We start from the raw sequence: 16,877 nt of genomic DNA, 5'->3' as shown, positions 1-16,877 counted from the left end.
CCCCCTTTTATATTATAGAAATATTTAGTAAATAACTATACCACGATTTCTTTATTTTGTCGCAAACTTTAACTTCCGCCTAGTTAAGCTTTTCGCCTTCAGCAATATTAAGCCCTTCGCAGTAATAAAGCAATATTCCACCTATTAATCCTCCTACCGTCGAGTGAACCGGCGCACCATTCGCCTGCTTAAAAACATCCCGCAGTGAGTGGCCCATTCTGATTGGAGCGACGATAAAGCTCTGCGCGAGGCGAATGTGCAGAAGGGCAGTGCGCACTCGCTAATGACGGGCATGCTTGACAGTGATTGGCAGGGCTGCCATGACAACCACAGCACGACACCAGGAAGACCAATAGAAAAGCGAAACAAAATGTTTCTACGTTGCACTCGAAGTTGATTAAGGGTAGATATTACTCGTTCAGTGGCACTGCACCGATCGCAGCGCAAACGCGCGACTTTTCCCATCTGTTTGTGTCTGTTCGGCGACTCCATGGTTTTCCGATCTCCTTTAGAGCTTTACCCCTCGCATCTTTTTTTGCCCAATTTCGCGGATCGCCCTCTGCTTCTGGCGGGCAGCATTCCCAGAGCGAGGTCCCCGGAGGACTTACCAATGTTTCAACTACCCACCCTAAACTTCTCGGCGGAACAGGTGGCCAGCGTGTGCGAGACGCTGGAAGAAACAGGGGACATCGAGAGACTCGGACGTTTTCTTTGGTCCTTACCCGTTGCGCCCGGAGCTTGCGATGCCATCAACAAGCACGAGTCGATCCAACGAGCACGAGCGGTGGTCGCGTATCACACTGGAAGCTTTCGTGAATTGTATCACATCTTGGAAAATCACAAGTTCACCAAAGACTCTCATGGGAAGCTCCAAGCGATGTGGCTGGAAGCACACTACCAAGAGGCCGAGAAGCTGCGCGGTCGCCCTCTCGGACCCGTTGATAAATACCGGGTACGCAAGAAGTTCCCTTTGCCACGGACCATCTGGGATGGCGAACAGAAGACGCACTGTTTCAAGGAGCGAACTCGCGGCTTGTTGAGGGAGTGGTACCTACAGGATCCGTACCCAAATCCGAGCAAGAAAAGAGAACTGGCACAAGCTACTGGACTGACTCCCACTCAGGTGGGCAATTGGTTTAAAAATCGAAGGCAAAGAGACAGAGCAGCAGCTGCAAAAAACAGGTCAGTTTAATGGTTTAAATTAAAATAGGTTGGATGTACAGTTAAACAAAAAATCTATGAACCAAAGAATTTATAAATGCTTGTAAAAGGAACAATTACTAGCACTATATCACAGAATATGTTTGTATTCGTTTTTGTGAAAAAAATACTTCTCATTTATTTAATTTATTAGAAATAAACATGAAAAATTAATTTAGGTTTTGTAGTCTTGACAATTTCAGCCACTTCTTGGGCTTAAATGATAGTAAAAGCTTTTAACGTAAAAAAAACGTTAATGTTATTTTATTGCCATTTTGCCCTATATTTATAACTCTGTAGTGTATTTTTGTAAGATGACATTGTTAGCTCACCGCTGCCAAAAAAACTTCTTAGCATTAGCCCATTGCATTTCTTATTATTTTCCCTAAAAAATGTTTATTTTCTTTATAAATACTTTACTTAGAAGTATACTAAAATGTATATATTCACTGAAATTAAGTATTTGACATACTTAATACGACGTAGTTGTCTTTAAATCTAAAATACATTTACAAATGTTTGCACTAATGTAATTTAGTCTGATAAAATTAACTTGATTCAAATGTTTCTATTCTAGAGCTCACAAGAATACAAATGTGTCAAGAAAAGAAACAACCACATTTAATATACAAGCCCCCGTTGTTAGATTTTATGCCACCTAATTTACCAAAATTCAAGTTTATATAGAAGCAGTAGAAGGGATGAATGTAAACGTTGTCTGCCGTTCAATTTGAAGAATAGCCTACATATGTTATATAGGTATAGCTATTTTATTATTGTATTGCAAAAATTATATTCGAATTCTTTTTTTGTATTCTAGACTCCAGCATCACGGACTGGGTCAAAGCGGTCTGCGCTCCATGTCAGAGTCCGGGTGCACACCACACAGCTCGGCCGAGTCTCCGTGCGCGGCCGCCAGCCCCACTACCAGCGTCTCCAGTATGAATGAACGAGGTGACGCCGGGACCATTCTTTCAGTTACAGACAGTGACTCTGATTTCGACGTATGATTCACTGTCAGGCACATATGGAACATTTCTGCCCATAGAAAAATGAACTTGTGATAAAATGGGCAACAAGGGGGCCGGCCATTTTGCCACATAATGTTCAACAAAAGGAGAAAGCATGCTGTTTTTCCAGCGCTTCAACGGACCTTTCCTTTCATTTCCAAGGCCTACGACCATTTTGCATGTTCATTTGTGAATATTTTACATTTTTATTGAGGCATTTATGACGTGGAGTCTAAAAGAGTAGAACTCGTTACCGTTTCCAATGAAATGAGTGAACCTGAGAGGCAATTTTGTTATTTTGTGTTTATCAGACAATCGTTGAAGTCAAAAGCACCTTTATTCCCCCCCATCTTTTACTTGACAGCAGATGTTCATACTAATTTTATCTCGAGATTTATATTGAATTGTCCATGTCTTATTCGACGTTTTCCTTAGATCTAGGCTTGTCTAGATATATGCTTGTATTATATCGCAATTACGCCACTCTTTTTCCTGCAAATTTCTTTATGTTGTGTCCATAAATTGTGTGTAATTGTCTGTTAAGTGCTTCAAGATTTTAAGTGTCTATTCATTCTGCTCGTTTTTATACTGTAAATGGGTTAATGGCGCTGAAAACACAGTGTTATGGGTCACTTTTATGCAAATAAATATAATTTAATATAATGACTATCGGCGTATTATTTGGTTATTAAGTTAGTTAATCTTTCGGTTAAAACGTTGTTTCCGTCTGGTGTTTTTTTCTTTATTTTTAAAAAAGTTTATATGCACAAGGTTTATTAGTCATGTTTACAGAGAAAGCAAACATAAACACTAAAAACGGTTAAAAAAATCTATAACTAGTTGTTTTCTTTTTTATTATTATTATTACTAGTGCTATAGTTGACAAAGTTATAGTGGTATTGCACTGACGATATGGGTATTTGAGATAATACATAAATCAAATTTCCAGTTCTTGCGAGTTAGGCTATATATAAAGTAGCTTTCAGTTTTTGATTTGCACGAGGCTGGTAATTTCCTCTTCTTTCTTTCTTTAGTTTTGTCTCTCTTTATTTCGTTCTTTCTTTCATAATAAAATATACGGAAAACAAGAGGCCCAAAGGTACAATTCTTGTAGTAAAGATCGTATGTTATAGATACTCCTGACATCCAACCAACTCATAAAAAATAAATGAAATAAAAGTTGCGTATAATAAGGTTAAAAATAATACATAAAAATAAAATAATTAATATCGCTAGCAAAATAAAAGAATAAAGAGCGAATTAAAGAAACATTAAGAAGTAAGAAATACGTTTATTTGACATAATGAGAGAATAATTATGTTGTTCTTGTATTATCATTATTTGTAGCCTATATGAAAGTCCGGTTTATAAATCGAGACAAAAAACACTTTTTTAGATCAAAATCATAACTTTAAAAACGTTATTATAAAAGATGCATGATCATTATTAGCCACAAAAATTGACGCATATGTTAAAACTTCTGACTTTAGAATAAACACTGCGATACCAAATAATATAGACCTAATTAACTTTATATTTAAGATTTTTTATAGCGTGCTCACTAGTATAGTAAAATAAAAGTTACTTAACTAATGCCGCAAAAATCTCAAGACTCAAACATTTATCTCGTCAATAATGCAATGGACATTATGTCAGTCTTTTCCTTCAATGCCACAATAGGTGATATGAGGTATCTTGGATGGAGTTTTCTATTAACATTCCATACAAGAGAGTGTTTGGGGTTTAGTGTGAGAGGATTTATCTTCCATCTTCTCCCTTATGATTTGATCGCTTAACTGAGCACAACTTTTTATTCGTGTTTATTCACGCGGCAGATCCCCTTGACCTGGATTCATTGCGCTACGTGAAGCCGCGCAATGAAATAATTTAGACGCAACTCACCTTTGTTTTCACTCTGACTTGCAACTAACAAACAGGTGTAACACAAAGCCACACGTGAGTATGTTAAACCAACAAGTTAATAGATCAATGACAATCAAAGGGCCTACCGTCTCGTTTGTACTTCAACTCTAGTTTTCTCATGGAATCACGCCCTCTTTCCACGGTGCAGTTGAATAAAAATTGAAAAGGCAATGCATTTAGTTTGAGATTCCTTTAATTGTTTGTTGCCGGTTTTAATATTAGCAATTTTGCTATTTTTTACTGTTCGTCCTGAGCACACTTCCCATGACACTAACTCTTACACACCTCAGATTTATTTTATATTATTATGCATTTGGGGACGCTTTTATCCTGAACGACTTATAGTGGGTTCAACTACCATGTAGGCTATACATTTTATCAGCACGTGCATTTGTCTGTGTGTTAGCTAACGAACCCACCCACGACTTTTGATCTATCCGTTAAGCTATATGAACAATTATAAAATTAAAACAAGTTATTCTGCTCGACTTTAAATTCGTAGCAAAACACAAAAGGGAACATTTCGCCTACTGAACATTAACTAAGTGCAATCTGAAAGAGATGTCAAGAACTTAAACTGGAACCGCACGTCATTCATGTGCTTATATCGCCATCATGTGGTGAATGCTACAATAGATGCGAGAGACTGTAGGTATTATCTATTTTTCCAGTAATCCATTCATTTTTATTACCATCATCAATTTAATTACAGACTCCAAGTACAATCAAAAATTTACAAAGAAACAAATGACTACTGTGTCATAGAGTAAATTAGTAGGTAGGCTACTCAAAAATAAGCCTATGTAAGAAATTATGTAAGTATGCTATAATATTTGTACACTTCCTTTAAAAGTGCACCGTTACGCATTATTTCCACGTATTCGAATAATGGTAAACTCATCATAACGATAACGTAAATGGAACTATGTGAACTAAGTTGTGTTTAAACAAATTTTAAAATAAATGACATTTTGAAATGGAGTTATCATACCCAGTGGTCACCTTTTGCCTAGAATTTGTAGATACATTCACCATTACTAGAAATACTCTTATGAAATTGAATCATTCCTCTTGAGGTCTCACCATCCTTTTCAAACAATCTGAAAGAGAGTGTTTTGTTAAATACAAATTAGTAATTGAAAACACAAATATGTTTTTACAATTATATTTAGCCTCAAATCTATTTTCAGACATTTAAGCCTTCAGCTTGTAAGACTTTTAGGAAGTCCAGAAAAACATTTTACTCGGGTGACTATACATCTTTGAACGGTTGCACATATACACTGTACACTCACTACACAAACTTTAAGTGAACATTTGTCACATAACTAATTCGTTTTTTAATCACGTAAACACATTAAGGAATAACTAGGCCTAAATTTTCTCTATGAATTCTCTTACATTTGCATTTACATTTAGCAGACGCTTTTATCCAACATGACTTACAAGTTGGGTAAACAATGGAAGCAATTGGGTCAAACATTAGGACAACAAAAAGCATAAGAGCAATAAAAACATGTCTCAAAAAGCCTACAACGGTGCACAGAGCCAAGTTTAGTTTATCTGAGCTAAAATAAGCATGCATTTTTTTGTCAACAGAGCTGAAATGGAACATTTGAAAAATCTGCCAAAAGCAAGTTTAAACTCACATTCAGTTTGCATAATATTGTAAATATATGTGTTCTACATGGATTTAAAATATGTGTTTTAGTTTATTGAATATCTTCAAGCTTGCAGATATGTAGACACATGCAGAAAGTGTTTACCCACTGAGGCCTTTTGAAAAAAAATCAATCAAATGATTGTTTGAATAAACGGTATTAAATTAAAGTTCAATAGAGGTGTAATTATGCAGGTTGTCCTGCAGGTGGCTGTATGAGTCTGTTTTATGCATTTAACCAGCATGCCAGATATTGAACAACGTGTGCAAGTCAAAATCAAAAAGTAAAACCTAACATTACCAGTAGACGGCGATATAGGTTCATGATAGCAGTCTCTGCTAGACAAAACGTCAAAAAAATATATAAAACAAAATTATTCATTTTAAAATTCAATTGCATTTTTTATAAAAATGTCCAATCATTTATTATGTACAATTTAATGCTATATTACTGTAAACAGATATTCTGAAAAAAGGGTAAACCCCTTTTCTTTTTGAAAATCGTCGTGTACACACAGTTCTTTGTGTGTGAGAACTTCAAGGACAAGAACTTCACGCATCACCCCATTTTCCAAATGCGCTTCTCTGGATTATTACACATATTCAGGCAGGCATATTCCAATAAAGGCCAGGATAACACTTTGAGGACCGTTATATACCGCATATGTATTAAGAAACTAAAATAATCTTTAGATTTAGTTATTCACCTCCAATTTTTTCCTGTTTTTATTTTTCAGGATAGTAGACAGAAATACGTTTTGCGTAATATCTTAAAAACGATATATTTTACATCAATAATTAAAAAAATTATGTAAGAATATAAAAAATGCAATAAAACAACAAAATAATATTTGCAAGACAGATAACCGATGGAAATCTCACGATTACGCTCACAACATTTTTTTCAATGGCTTTATTCATATCATTTTGTTGATAACATAATTTCATTGTAGTTATAAACAAAAGCATTTTACCCACTCTTCATAATAAAAAACAATTTACAATTGTAAATTGACAAAAGAACCGCAAATTTTTGCAAGGAGTCAACACATTTTGACTTTATTAAATAGATTTATTAGCTTGTTTTATATCTAGACATATCAAAAACTATTCCTTGGTTATACTGAATTTGTGGAATCCGTGTTCTTCACGTTCACAAGCTATAAAGTTGGATGTTGCCCGTCATACGTGATGTGTCCTTTAAGCTTGACTGATAAAATGTCTGGTATATATTAACGTAGCTATTTATTGGGCGCAGTACAAGCTCAGGTATGATGTTTCTTATTATCCAAGTTCCACAAAGCTAGCCGTCATGGGGTTGAGAAGACTGTCGTGCATGCTGAAGTGATGGTGGTGGCTGTGATTTTCGGAGCTGCTGACGGGGATGATGGTAGCGCTTGGGCCCGGAGGAGCAAAGCTGTGTAGAGGAGGCAGACCTGAACTGGAGGGCATGAGGATGGCTGGGCTCATGGAGATGTGATCTGGGGTCGCAGAAGGAGATTTGTCGTCCTCTGAACTATCACATAGAGATTTATTTTCGTTTACGTGAGAGGTCAGTTGGTTCTGGCCATTTGGATTTGCGCCTTCGTTTTCCCTGTTGGAGGAGATTATACAAATTCATAGGTAAGCCAGCAAAAACAACCACCGTTTTCTCTTGCACATACAATCAACCGGAACCCCTCAACAGAATTTGGTACGCCGAGTTGCATTATTTTACCGTTGGCATTCATGAGTTTTAAGCAACAGCGGCATATCAATACCATTTTATTTATGCCTGGAAGCTATTTTATATATCTAATCATTTTTTTATGATCAAGAGTTTGTCTCATACGCTTGTCCCTACTTAAGCTACGTTTATCGATATTTTTTGTAAATATCACTATTGTTAAACAAATAATTTATAAATTATTTTAGGCTATTAATTATTATTCAATTATATTGTTTGGTCAAAGAAAAACTTTGTCTTCATACCTTGACTATAAAAAATACAAACTTCTTAATTTCCAATATTATTTGTCACTAAAGCAGATCATCCTCAAAATATGCTTTACAGTCACAGTTCTTTGTGAGTTTTTATTTTGTGATTTCAAGGACACTAACGTAAGTCATGTTATTCTGACAGGACTACATTAAAAAATATAAATAAATACTGGATTTTCCCTCAGAGGTTACAGATATAAAAGTAGGCATATTCAGGTGTTCAAAAGAATGCTTTCCCCACCTTTCTTTTGCCTCCGCTGCCCGGTCCCTCTGTCTCCTGTTCTTGAACCAGTTGCTGACCTGCGTCGTGGTGAGGCCCGTGGCCTCGGACAGTTCTCTCTTCTCTCTCGGGGAAGGGTACGGGTTGTGAGTATACCATTCTTTTAGCACACATCGGCTCTTCTCCTTAAAACAGTAACTCGTCTCCTCTCCATCCCAGATGGTGCGAGGAAGAGGGAACTTTCTGCGGACGCGGTATTTTCCCACTGCGCCAAGAGGACGACCGCGCAATTTCTCCGCTTCAACGTAGTGGGCTTTCAGCCAAAGTTGTTGCAGTTTTGTGTGGTTATGCGGTGAAAACTGGTGGCTCTCTAATACTTTGTAAAGCTCCCTGAAGTTTCCTCGGTGAAAAGCAACCACGGCTTTGGCTTTCAGTACGCTCTCGTTTTTGTGGAGGTGATCGCAAGCAGGTAAAGACCACAGAAATCGTCCTAGACGTTCGATACTCCCACCTTGTTGAAGCACCTCACAGACGCAGGCAACCTGCTCTTGGGTAAATCCAAAGCTCGGAGGCATAGACATAGTTGACAGCAATGATGGACCACACGTCCTGCAAGTATTTTTGCCCACTTCTTAATGCGATATCCACTTTGGAGACGTAAAATTGCTTCCCCCCAATTTTAGAACTCGATGTACATTTTCCATTAAATAATGGCATCAGTCCATGAAAAAACAAATAAAGCAAAAAAAGTGAATACTTTCAAAACAAAAAACAAACAATTGACTATTTGATTCTGTGTTTTGCGCATCAATTACAGCTGGACTATCACGAAGCAATAATCATTTCAGTCCTACGAGCTTTCGTCGTGTACAATAGTCTTTCCTCGACCGTCCTCAGCGATCAGCCCGCCCTCTGGTTATCATATCGCTTACAGATTCGCCAGTGTGTAAGGACGATTAGCGCATCCTCTTGGGTAGTCATACGGGCAAGTGTGGAGAGAAGTTGTGTAGCAGAAACCGACCCTCCCTCTTTGAGATATAGTGACACTTGGACGTTATGCACCTCGGGGGAAGGCGTGCGCGCAACACACTTTGGCAATGATATCCAAAAGCAGATATTACTATTATATTCACAAGATTAGAGGAAAACTATAGCTAACATTCAAGTACATTTTTTCTTATTTATTCTTTTAAGCTATTATTATTAAAATAAAACTAATGTTTGCGTCTGTGCGCTGTTTTTAGTAGATAGAAAATAACCTAGCTTGCTGATTGAATTACAAAATAAAACTGAGAATTAGAAATTATTAAATTAAGAATTAAATTAAGTATTATTATTTTTATTGCTAGTAATAGTATTATTAGTGTTATTATTATAATAAGAGAGTTACTATTTAAATATGGCTTTAAATTAATCAGTTTAGAAATGATGGATGGTGGGCACCAGAGGTTTGCTGGATTGATGTTTGTGTCGAGAAGTCTCTGGTGTAGTGTATCTGACGAGTTATTTTGGAATGTAACACGACTCCAGCGTACTTTTTCATATGGACATTGTAATTCTAGCATTTGGTTCCAGAGGGACATAGATATTTACCAAATTCGTTTTATGGACTGCTAATACATCATCAGCTCTCACCCAGTCACGAAGATTATTTGATTTTGGTTAGATGAAAGCAAAACGTTTCATTTGAGGTAAACAAAAAGTTTTTTATTTTTGATATAGATTTAATATTTAAATATTTGGTAGCACTTTCCTTGAAGCATGTATGTATAATGCATTATAAAAGAAGTTTTAAAGCATTGTAATTCACCTTTTAATGCATTGTAATGTCTTATAAATAATTGTTATTAGAGTTCACATATTATATAGACTTAGCAATTCATTATTACCCTACACATTTTAATTTGGTTATACTTCTTTACAACTACATATAATGCTTTACAACACACATTATGAAGAATTATAATGCATTTTACACTTTAATAACTCTTTATAATGCAATATAAGTACAAGCTTCAACGAGTGTACTGAATATTTTATTGCAAGTATTGTGTCCTCAAAATATAAAAAAGTAACAGTCTTTGTTTATTTATGTACTTCAATAAATAATCATATACCCAATTTGTGTATCGTTTCATTCTCTTTTATTCCGTCTGAGATCAAATATGCTCAAAGTAGCCCTTATTTGGTGCACTCGGAACAGAAACATTATTACAGAATTTGTGGTTTCCCTAAAGAACCTTCAAATTTGCATTGCATATTGCACATGGATTGTGCGATATAGTATTACATATTTTACTTGTCTTTTTGTAAAACGTCCACACCCATCCCCAGCCTGCCAGCACCCATGCTCTTTCATTATCTCACACGCATACACAACCACACACAGACGTAAAGGGTTGAGTTTTCAGTAAAAGGACCTGATTGATTATACATGGCCAGTATCATTTTCCAGGGAAGGGGAGGAGGTGTCTGAGCAGACTTTAGCCAGCATGAGACCTCCTGAGGGCAGCCACAGCAGTAGCGCAGAAGGACGATGGTGGAGGTTTAGTGAGTGTGTTCAGCTTGCAGAAAGGCAGTCGGTTTCGAGTCCATTTTAAAAGCTATTCTTTATTCACGGGAGCAGCTTCACGTTATTGCTTTGCCGTGTCATTCTAAACCCTGCGTCAGAGACAGTGAGCCCCGTTTGGCTGCTGTCTGGGGCTTCAGCCTCTGACCTTGATGACGGAAGAGTGTGCTGTGGATGAAAAGTGCTGGAGAGAGCTAAAGAACTTACTTCTAAACTAACTTATTATAACTAACTATAAATAAATGCAGTTGATGCCAAATTCTTTTTAAAGTTAATAATCGCAAAGCACTTTTTTTGCAATGCTTCCAGTCCCTATGTTTATCTTGATAGGAGTTGTTTGATAAATCTACATTGAAAGGTAACTGTAAACTTGCATTTTGCACTGTGACATTTGGTATTCTGGGAAATGTAGGCTACAGTACATCCCCACCTGCACCAAGAGAGGAAGAAAGGGCTATCCAAGCCACGTCTCTCCATACACCTGCACCCGTCAAATGTTTCGTCGGGCATAAGTGTGGTCTGCTGCACGCGACTATGCTGCGTCCATTTTTACTGTAGTCCTGTTGCTGACCATGCAGGGGCCTGAGTCTTTCTTCAAATCAAGGCGGTTGTGTAGGGGGCCAAAAGACACCCAACACCCGGCAATCACACTGTCCTCCACACACAGCGCACACTCTAAATGATTAATGAAGCTGGCTCACCTTCTCTCTCTGGAGAGACGCGAAACCCGATAGCGCCGGGAGAGGTTGCGCTCAGCCGCGCGCGCGCGTTTGTGTGTGTGTGTGTGTGAGTTTGCATGTGAGGACACCAGGAGAATAAGTGCTGGGCCGTCGGTCCATATAATATAAGTTTCATTGTTGTCTGTCTATTGACGCAGACGGAAGTGGCAGGAGCGTATCGATGACAATTTTGTAACGGAAGATAGCGTTCTGCACCAACAACCTGCAGCAATTTGATCACGTCTATTGATAGGCGGCTACATCATATGGAATGAGCGCATGTTCTACTAGCATGTGCAACGTTTTAGAATCTGAGTATTGCAGCATTATCTATGATGCTAAATCGTGTCGTTACTTGTTGTCTCTCTCTTCTCTTGTCCTCCTGCGTGTTGGCCCCCTGGGTGATCAGGTTTCAGCCCTGTGTCCTCCTGGCAGGCAGAGGGATTAAATGTTCATGCATAGGGAAGTGACACCACCAGTGTCTGGGCAGGAACATGCTTCTCAGACTGTAATCAAAGCACTATCTTTCATTCTCTCTCTCTCTCTCTCTCTCTCTCTCTCTCTCTCTCTCTCTCTCTCTCTCTCTCTCTCTCTCTCTCTCTCTCTCTCACTCTCTCACTCTCTCACTCTCTTCATCTTTCTTCACTTGTCTCTCTCTCTTTCTATTTACATACTCTCTTTGGTTGCTTTTGAGTTTTTTTTACCATCTTGCATTTTATTTGTGTAATAAAAGATTATAAAAAATTGGGTGCAAAACATACATAAGTTTTTATCTATATAAGTGTTTCTCTAAAACGGCATAATCATCTGTGTGAACATATTTGCTAATCCCGTACCAATTACAGTACTGTGTAATGTGTCAAACACCTGTGACTTATAAATCTAACTTTGTCACAGATCTTATTAACAGCTGATCCTCTGCACTCTCAAGTGTTTTATTGGATATGTTGGCTTATAGCAGATGAGTGGCCTGGTCAGGAAGTGACAAACTCCCCCAATGTTTTATATACATATGAGGAATGTGTCCATATGTGCAGTACAGAGTAAGCATTGTAAATTTTTCGGAACTGTACAGAGCTTTCGAGTGTCCATTTTCTATTTTTCTTTTAAATGTATTTAAATTTTAAATGTTTTTAGATGTTTTGGTTTGTTGTGTATTTTTCTCACTAGCATTAAAATCCTTTTGAAATTAGTTTTTTGGCTTTTAGTATGAATATGTTAGCCTTAATGATATCAATAATCCTGTATCATCTACAACTTTGAATAAATTCACATTTACAATAGGCATTCAAAACTTACTGTCTCTCACTTCCACCAAAGAGGGTCAACGATTTTTATGACATCATTTTCATCAGATTTTTCTTTAGCTATTTAGAATCTAAAGAATCTAGTGTCTACACCCGCTATTGGCTATTTTAAAAGGGCGTGAGCCACTTTGTACGTCCCACCCTAATTTCCTGTTTTAGAGGAAACTATATCAATGCATCTAACAAAGCTGCAGATTTCGAGACAATTCAGTAAGTCTTTAATATGTGTACAGCTGTCAAAAATACTTAGTGTAACAATGCTTGTCATTATTTATAATGCCATCAAATGATTGTAGCAGATCTTTTGCATATACAAACATTGCAAACTGTGATTACAGGAAACCCATTTCTCAACCACAGATCTAAAGTTTGTTTGATAAAAGGTATAATGTTTCAAAAGTGCAGGCAGGACCCACAATCAACAAACTGATACCATACGCTGTGTCTTTCAGAGCAGTCTTTAAAACATTCACATTAAATAAAATGAAATATGAAAGAATGACTGATGTCACTTTTGATTCTGTTACCGCAGTCATGCACTGTAAAAAAAATCCTGTAAAATTTACAGTAAACTACTGGCAGCAGGGTTGCCAGCCAGTTACTGTAAATTGTACAGCCACAGTACTGTAATTTAATTTACAGCCATTTACTGTAATTGCAGAATACAGGAAAAACTGTAATTTTGAATAGCAACAGTATAATGCTGTATTTTTTACAGCAAATTGCTTGATTTTAATTTACTTTATTTAGAAGAAATACATAAATCACTGTATATCCAGTATGTTTTGCATACTGGATATACAGTGTTTATTTTTTTTTAATTGATACAAAAATACATTACAGACAAATTGTGTACGTTGTTGTACATGAAATAATTTTATTCAGTAACAACTTCATAGTATCCAACATGGCTCTTTAAACATTCATGTTTAAACAACACGTTAACCAACATTACCATCATGAAACAACATTGCAAAACAAGGCCCAAGTGAGTCTGTAAAACGGTCCACATCTTGATCCATCAGAGGACAACAAGTAGCTGGAACTATGGAAACGAAACAAGAGAATAATGTTAGATATTCAATTTATAGTCAGAGAAAAACAGAGGACAACATATACAGTCAGAGAATAATAAAATGATGTAATTCAATGATGAGATCTGTGTGTGTGTGTGTGTGTGCGTGTGTGTGTGTGTGTGTGTGTGTGTGTGTGCTTCTTACTTTTCATCGATTACACTGAATATTCATCATTGTGTTTAGAAGAGCGGCGACATGTGGGTTCACTGCAACCTGTTTCTTCTGTATCCTGGCATTTTAGATGACGCTTCTTGTTCCACTCTCTGGATTAATATCTACAAATCAGTCAGGAAAAACTAAATGTTATATATTAAATGTACAAAATATATTATATTAAAACACATGAATTAAATCATCAGCTTGCTAGTGTTAAATAGGGGAGACTTCTAAATAATTTGCCCAAAAAAATTGCATCTCTCGTTGAGAAATATTGTTTTAAAGGTCTTAACAGGTATATAACATTAACATATCTATAAAAAGCAGGTAAGGAAGTTGTTCAATTAATACCTTTCATTGGACTCAAAGATACACGCTTGCCCCATCCTGGTACTCAAGCCTGAATATGTAACATGCTATGAACAGAGTGGGAAGGCCAGACATGAAGCTGTGCTGAGCACCGTCACACACAACCTAACCTTCAGTAGTCAGCATCCAGTGGCCTGCATGGCAAAGTGTGTCCTAAAACAAACAATTATACATGTGACAATAGTAATAGTTAATAGTGACTATACAATTATCTTTAAGCATTTTACATTTAAACTACATTTTAGTATAAGTGACTCTACAAACAAACTCTAAGCAAATTAAACAGAGTAACTTACACTTAAAACCGTACTTATACAGAAATGTAAGCTAACTTACGTTAGGGATGTCACGGTCAAGAAATTGTCACACTAGTATTTTGTAACGGGTCTCACTCCCACCCTCCAACGGTCCTATTTGGGAGACAGGCCTGCTATACAATGAGGGTGTCGCTAACGTCTTTTGCTCAAGCTCTCAGCTGGCCTCCGATACATAAACTGTATATCTAGATGGTTACGTACATTAATCACTTTACCGGACTATCCTCCGTGAACATCGACTTACCGCAAGCTATGGTGACTCATTTTAATTTGGGCGCTCGATTTAACGGATGACTGCATTTGCAAATTTGAATTACACCACAAAATAATCACGAGCGAGTGTGGTATCCCAACTGTCGAAGCATGTAACTTTTGCCGAGTCTACGGCGGGCGCGATGTTCAACATTAAAAAAACAACCGTCAACTTACTAATACAATAAACTGTAGCTTGTCACATACGCCTTCACTCCTGGTGTGAACAAAAACTCTAAATAACATGAACAACTTCTGTCCTCAGGTGCTATAGCGACGGAGAATGTTTGAAATCTTACCGCGACGGCGCTGCTGAAACCCCGCAAGACTCCTTCGGTCCCCGCGGATGGAGGTTGAATCCGGGGTTACCAATATGAACCGCGAATTTAGATACCTCTATATAAAGTTACCAGCATGATAGTTACCAAATATGGAAAAAAAATACGTAATAAGTTACTTACCACAGGTGTGAATCGTTCATTTTGCGCACTACCCCAATCTCGACTGTTGAAGATCATCCCGCCATTGTAGATTTGAAATTTACAGCAATATTCTGTACATTGAGTTAATCCGTCAAGTGACCCCAGAATGCATTGCACTTTACAGCAATATTCTGTATTATTTAAAATACAGTCAGCTTCTGTAAAATAACGCTGTAGTTTTTACAGCAATTCGTTACAGTGTGGATAATCTGTTTACACACGTGACTGTAGCCTTCTTGTTTGTTCACATGGGATGCTTCTGCTGGTTCTGGCATTATAAAGAGTGTTCTGTAAATATTTTGTAACCGTCCACCGTTTAAGTGAAACCATACACTTGCTACAATGTGGAAAACATTCTGACTACATACTCATCTTCTCCTTGCCAGAGACTGAAAGCAGATCTTGGAACTCAGGAATCAGTCCAGTTGACTGGGTCATCTGACTTGAACTGGGGCAGCTGTCCCACTCGCCAACCCCTTTCACCACGCCAAATGAGGGTCAACACATTTAACTGTGAAGCTATGGGAGCAATCTGAAGAATAAGCAGACAGAGGCTTTTGCGAAAGCCTGTACATGAGGCTTTTTCTCAGCATCTGACCTTTCAATCCTGACACTTAAACTGCCAATTCGAATTCCACCAGCACTTGCGAATCCTGCACAAATCAGCTCCATCAAACTTTGTCATGAGGCTTCATAAATCAACAGCAGGGGCCTGCTTTTGGAGTATAAAGAGCTTGGTGTGTGAGATTTAGTCTGCATGTGATGCACGTGCATGTTTGAAGTTTCCCATGTCTAAACAAGGTTGTTAGGCCCGTGCTGATAGGTCTAAATGTGTGCTAATGATGAAGTGTTAATGGAGGGCTGCATTGCAATTGATACGCCAGCCCTGTTCTTTTTCTATTGGCAGGATTTGATTCTGTCTTTTGCTTAGACTAATGTGAGGTTAACCTGTGTGTGTTTGCTGGTTTTGTTTTCTCATTGTCACTACATTACTTCTCATGTCCCCCAGTAGCTTGTATTATAAAGCAGCAGTTTTAATTCAAGCCCCTTTATAAGAAAAAGGGATTACTTTTATTATCAGAATTACAATGAGACATAATGCATAAAAACCTGTTTATATTGTAAGTCATGATAAAGAAGTATAATAAAATTACAGCAACAATTATACGAACACATTATCATTAGAATGTATGGTATTTCTATTATTAATATTGAAGACAAATTGTTTTACGTGTTTGAAATGCCCTCATTACTTTACCACTCCATTTTTTTAACTGAAGGGGGATTTCAATGCAAAAACATTTGCATGCTTTGGTTCATGGTTTGTTAGTTTGTGTGTTTAACACAAATAAAGAGTCTTTCTGACACGTTTTTCTGCAAAGATTTTACTTCAGTTCTGACTGTCTATTTCCTAAAAGAATGCATGCCTTTGTAGTAGGTAAATGATGATAAATCATACATATACAGTACACCTGACACACCAAACACAAATGTGACCCTGGATCACAAAACTAGTCTTAAGTAGCACGGCAACATTTTTAGTATAGGCCAAAAATACATTGTATGGGTAAAAATGATCTATTTATATTTTATGCCAAAAACCATTAGGATATTAAGTAAGGATCATGGTCCTTGAA

The 16,877-nt window shown here is 37.2% G+C and overlaps 2 protein-coding genes and 1 long non-coding RNA gene across 3 annotated transcripts; 1 reads left to right on the top strand and 2 right to left on the bottom strand.

The window, feature by feature from the left end:
* Positions 1-253: 253 nt before the first annotated feature.
* Positions 254-2,763, top strand: six3b (SIX homeobox 3b). Its single transcript, XM_056771598.1, has 2 exons — positions 254-1,182; positions 2,021-2,763. The coding sequence occupies exons 1-2, from the start codon at positions 491-493 to the stop codon at positions 2,208-2,210; spliced, it is 882 nt and encodes a 293-aa protein (XP_056627576.1). The 5' UTR covers positions 254-490; the 3' UTR covers positions 2,211-2,763.
* A 4,279-nt stretch (positions 2,764-7,042) lies between these two features.
* Positions 7,043-8,574, bottom strand: six2b (SIX homeobox 2b). The gene is made up of 2 exons (XM_056771698.1): positions 8,015-8,574; positions 7,043-7,387 (listed from the first exon to the last, which is right to left on the bottom strand). Exons 1-2 carry the CDS (start codon positions 8,572-8,574, stop codon positions 7,078-7,080), a joined length of 870 nt encoding a protein of 289 aa, XP_056627676.1. The 3' UTR covers positions 7,043-7,077.
* A 4,582-nt stretch (positions 8,575-13,156) lies between these two features.
* LOC130439266 (uncharacterized) lies at positions 13,157-14,496 on the bottom strand. Its single transcript, XR_008909428.1, has 3 exons — positions 14,172-14,496; positions 13,809-13,939; positions 13,157-13,633 (listed from the first exon to the last, which is right to left on the bottom strand). It is a non-coding gene; the product is annotated as an uncharacterized LOC130439266 (long non-coding RNA).
* Positions 14,497-16,877: the final 2,381 nt, after the last annotated feature.

Source organism: Triplophysa dalaica, chromosome 17 (genome assembly GCF_015846415.1).
Source record: "Triplophysa dalaica isolate WHDGS20190420 chromosome 17, ASM1584641v1, whole genome shotgun sequence".
NCBI classification, from domain to species: Eukaryota; Metazoa; Chordata; class Actinopteri; order Cypriniformes; family Nemacheilidae; genus Triplophysa; species Triplophysa dalaica.
The sequence above is the reverse complement of the archived record's forward strand: the minus strand, read 5'-3'. Positions and strand labels throughout refer to the sequence as shown.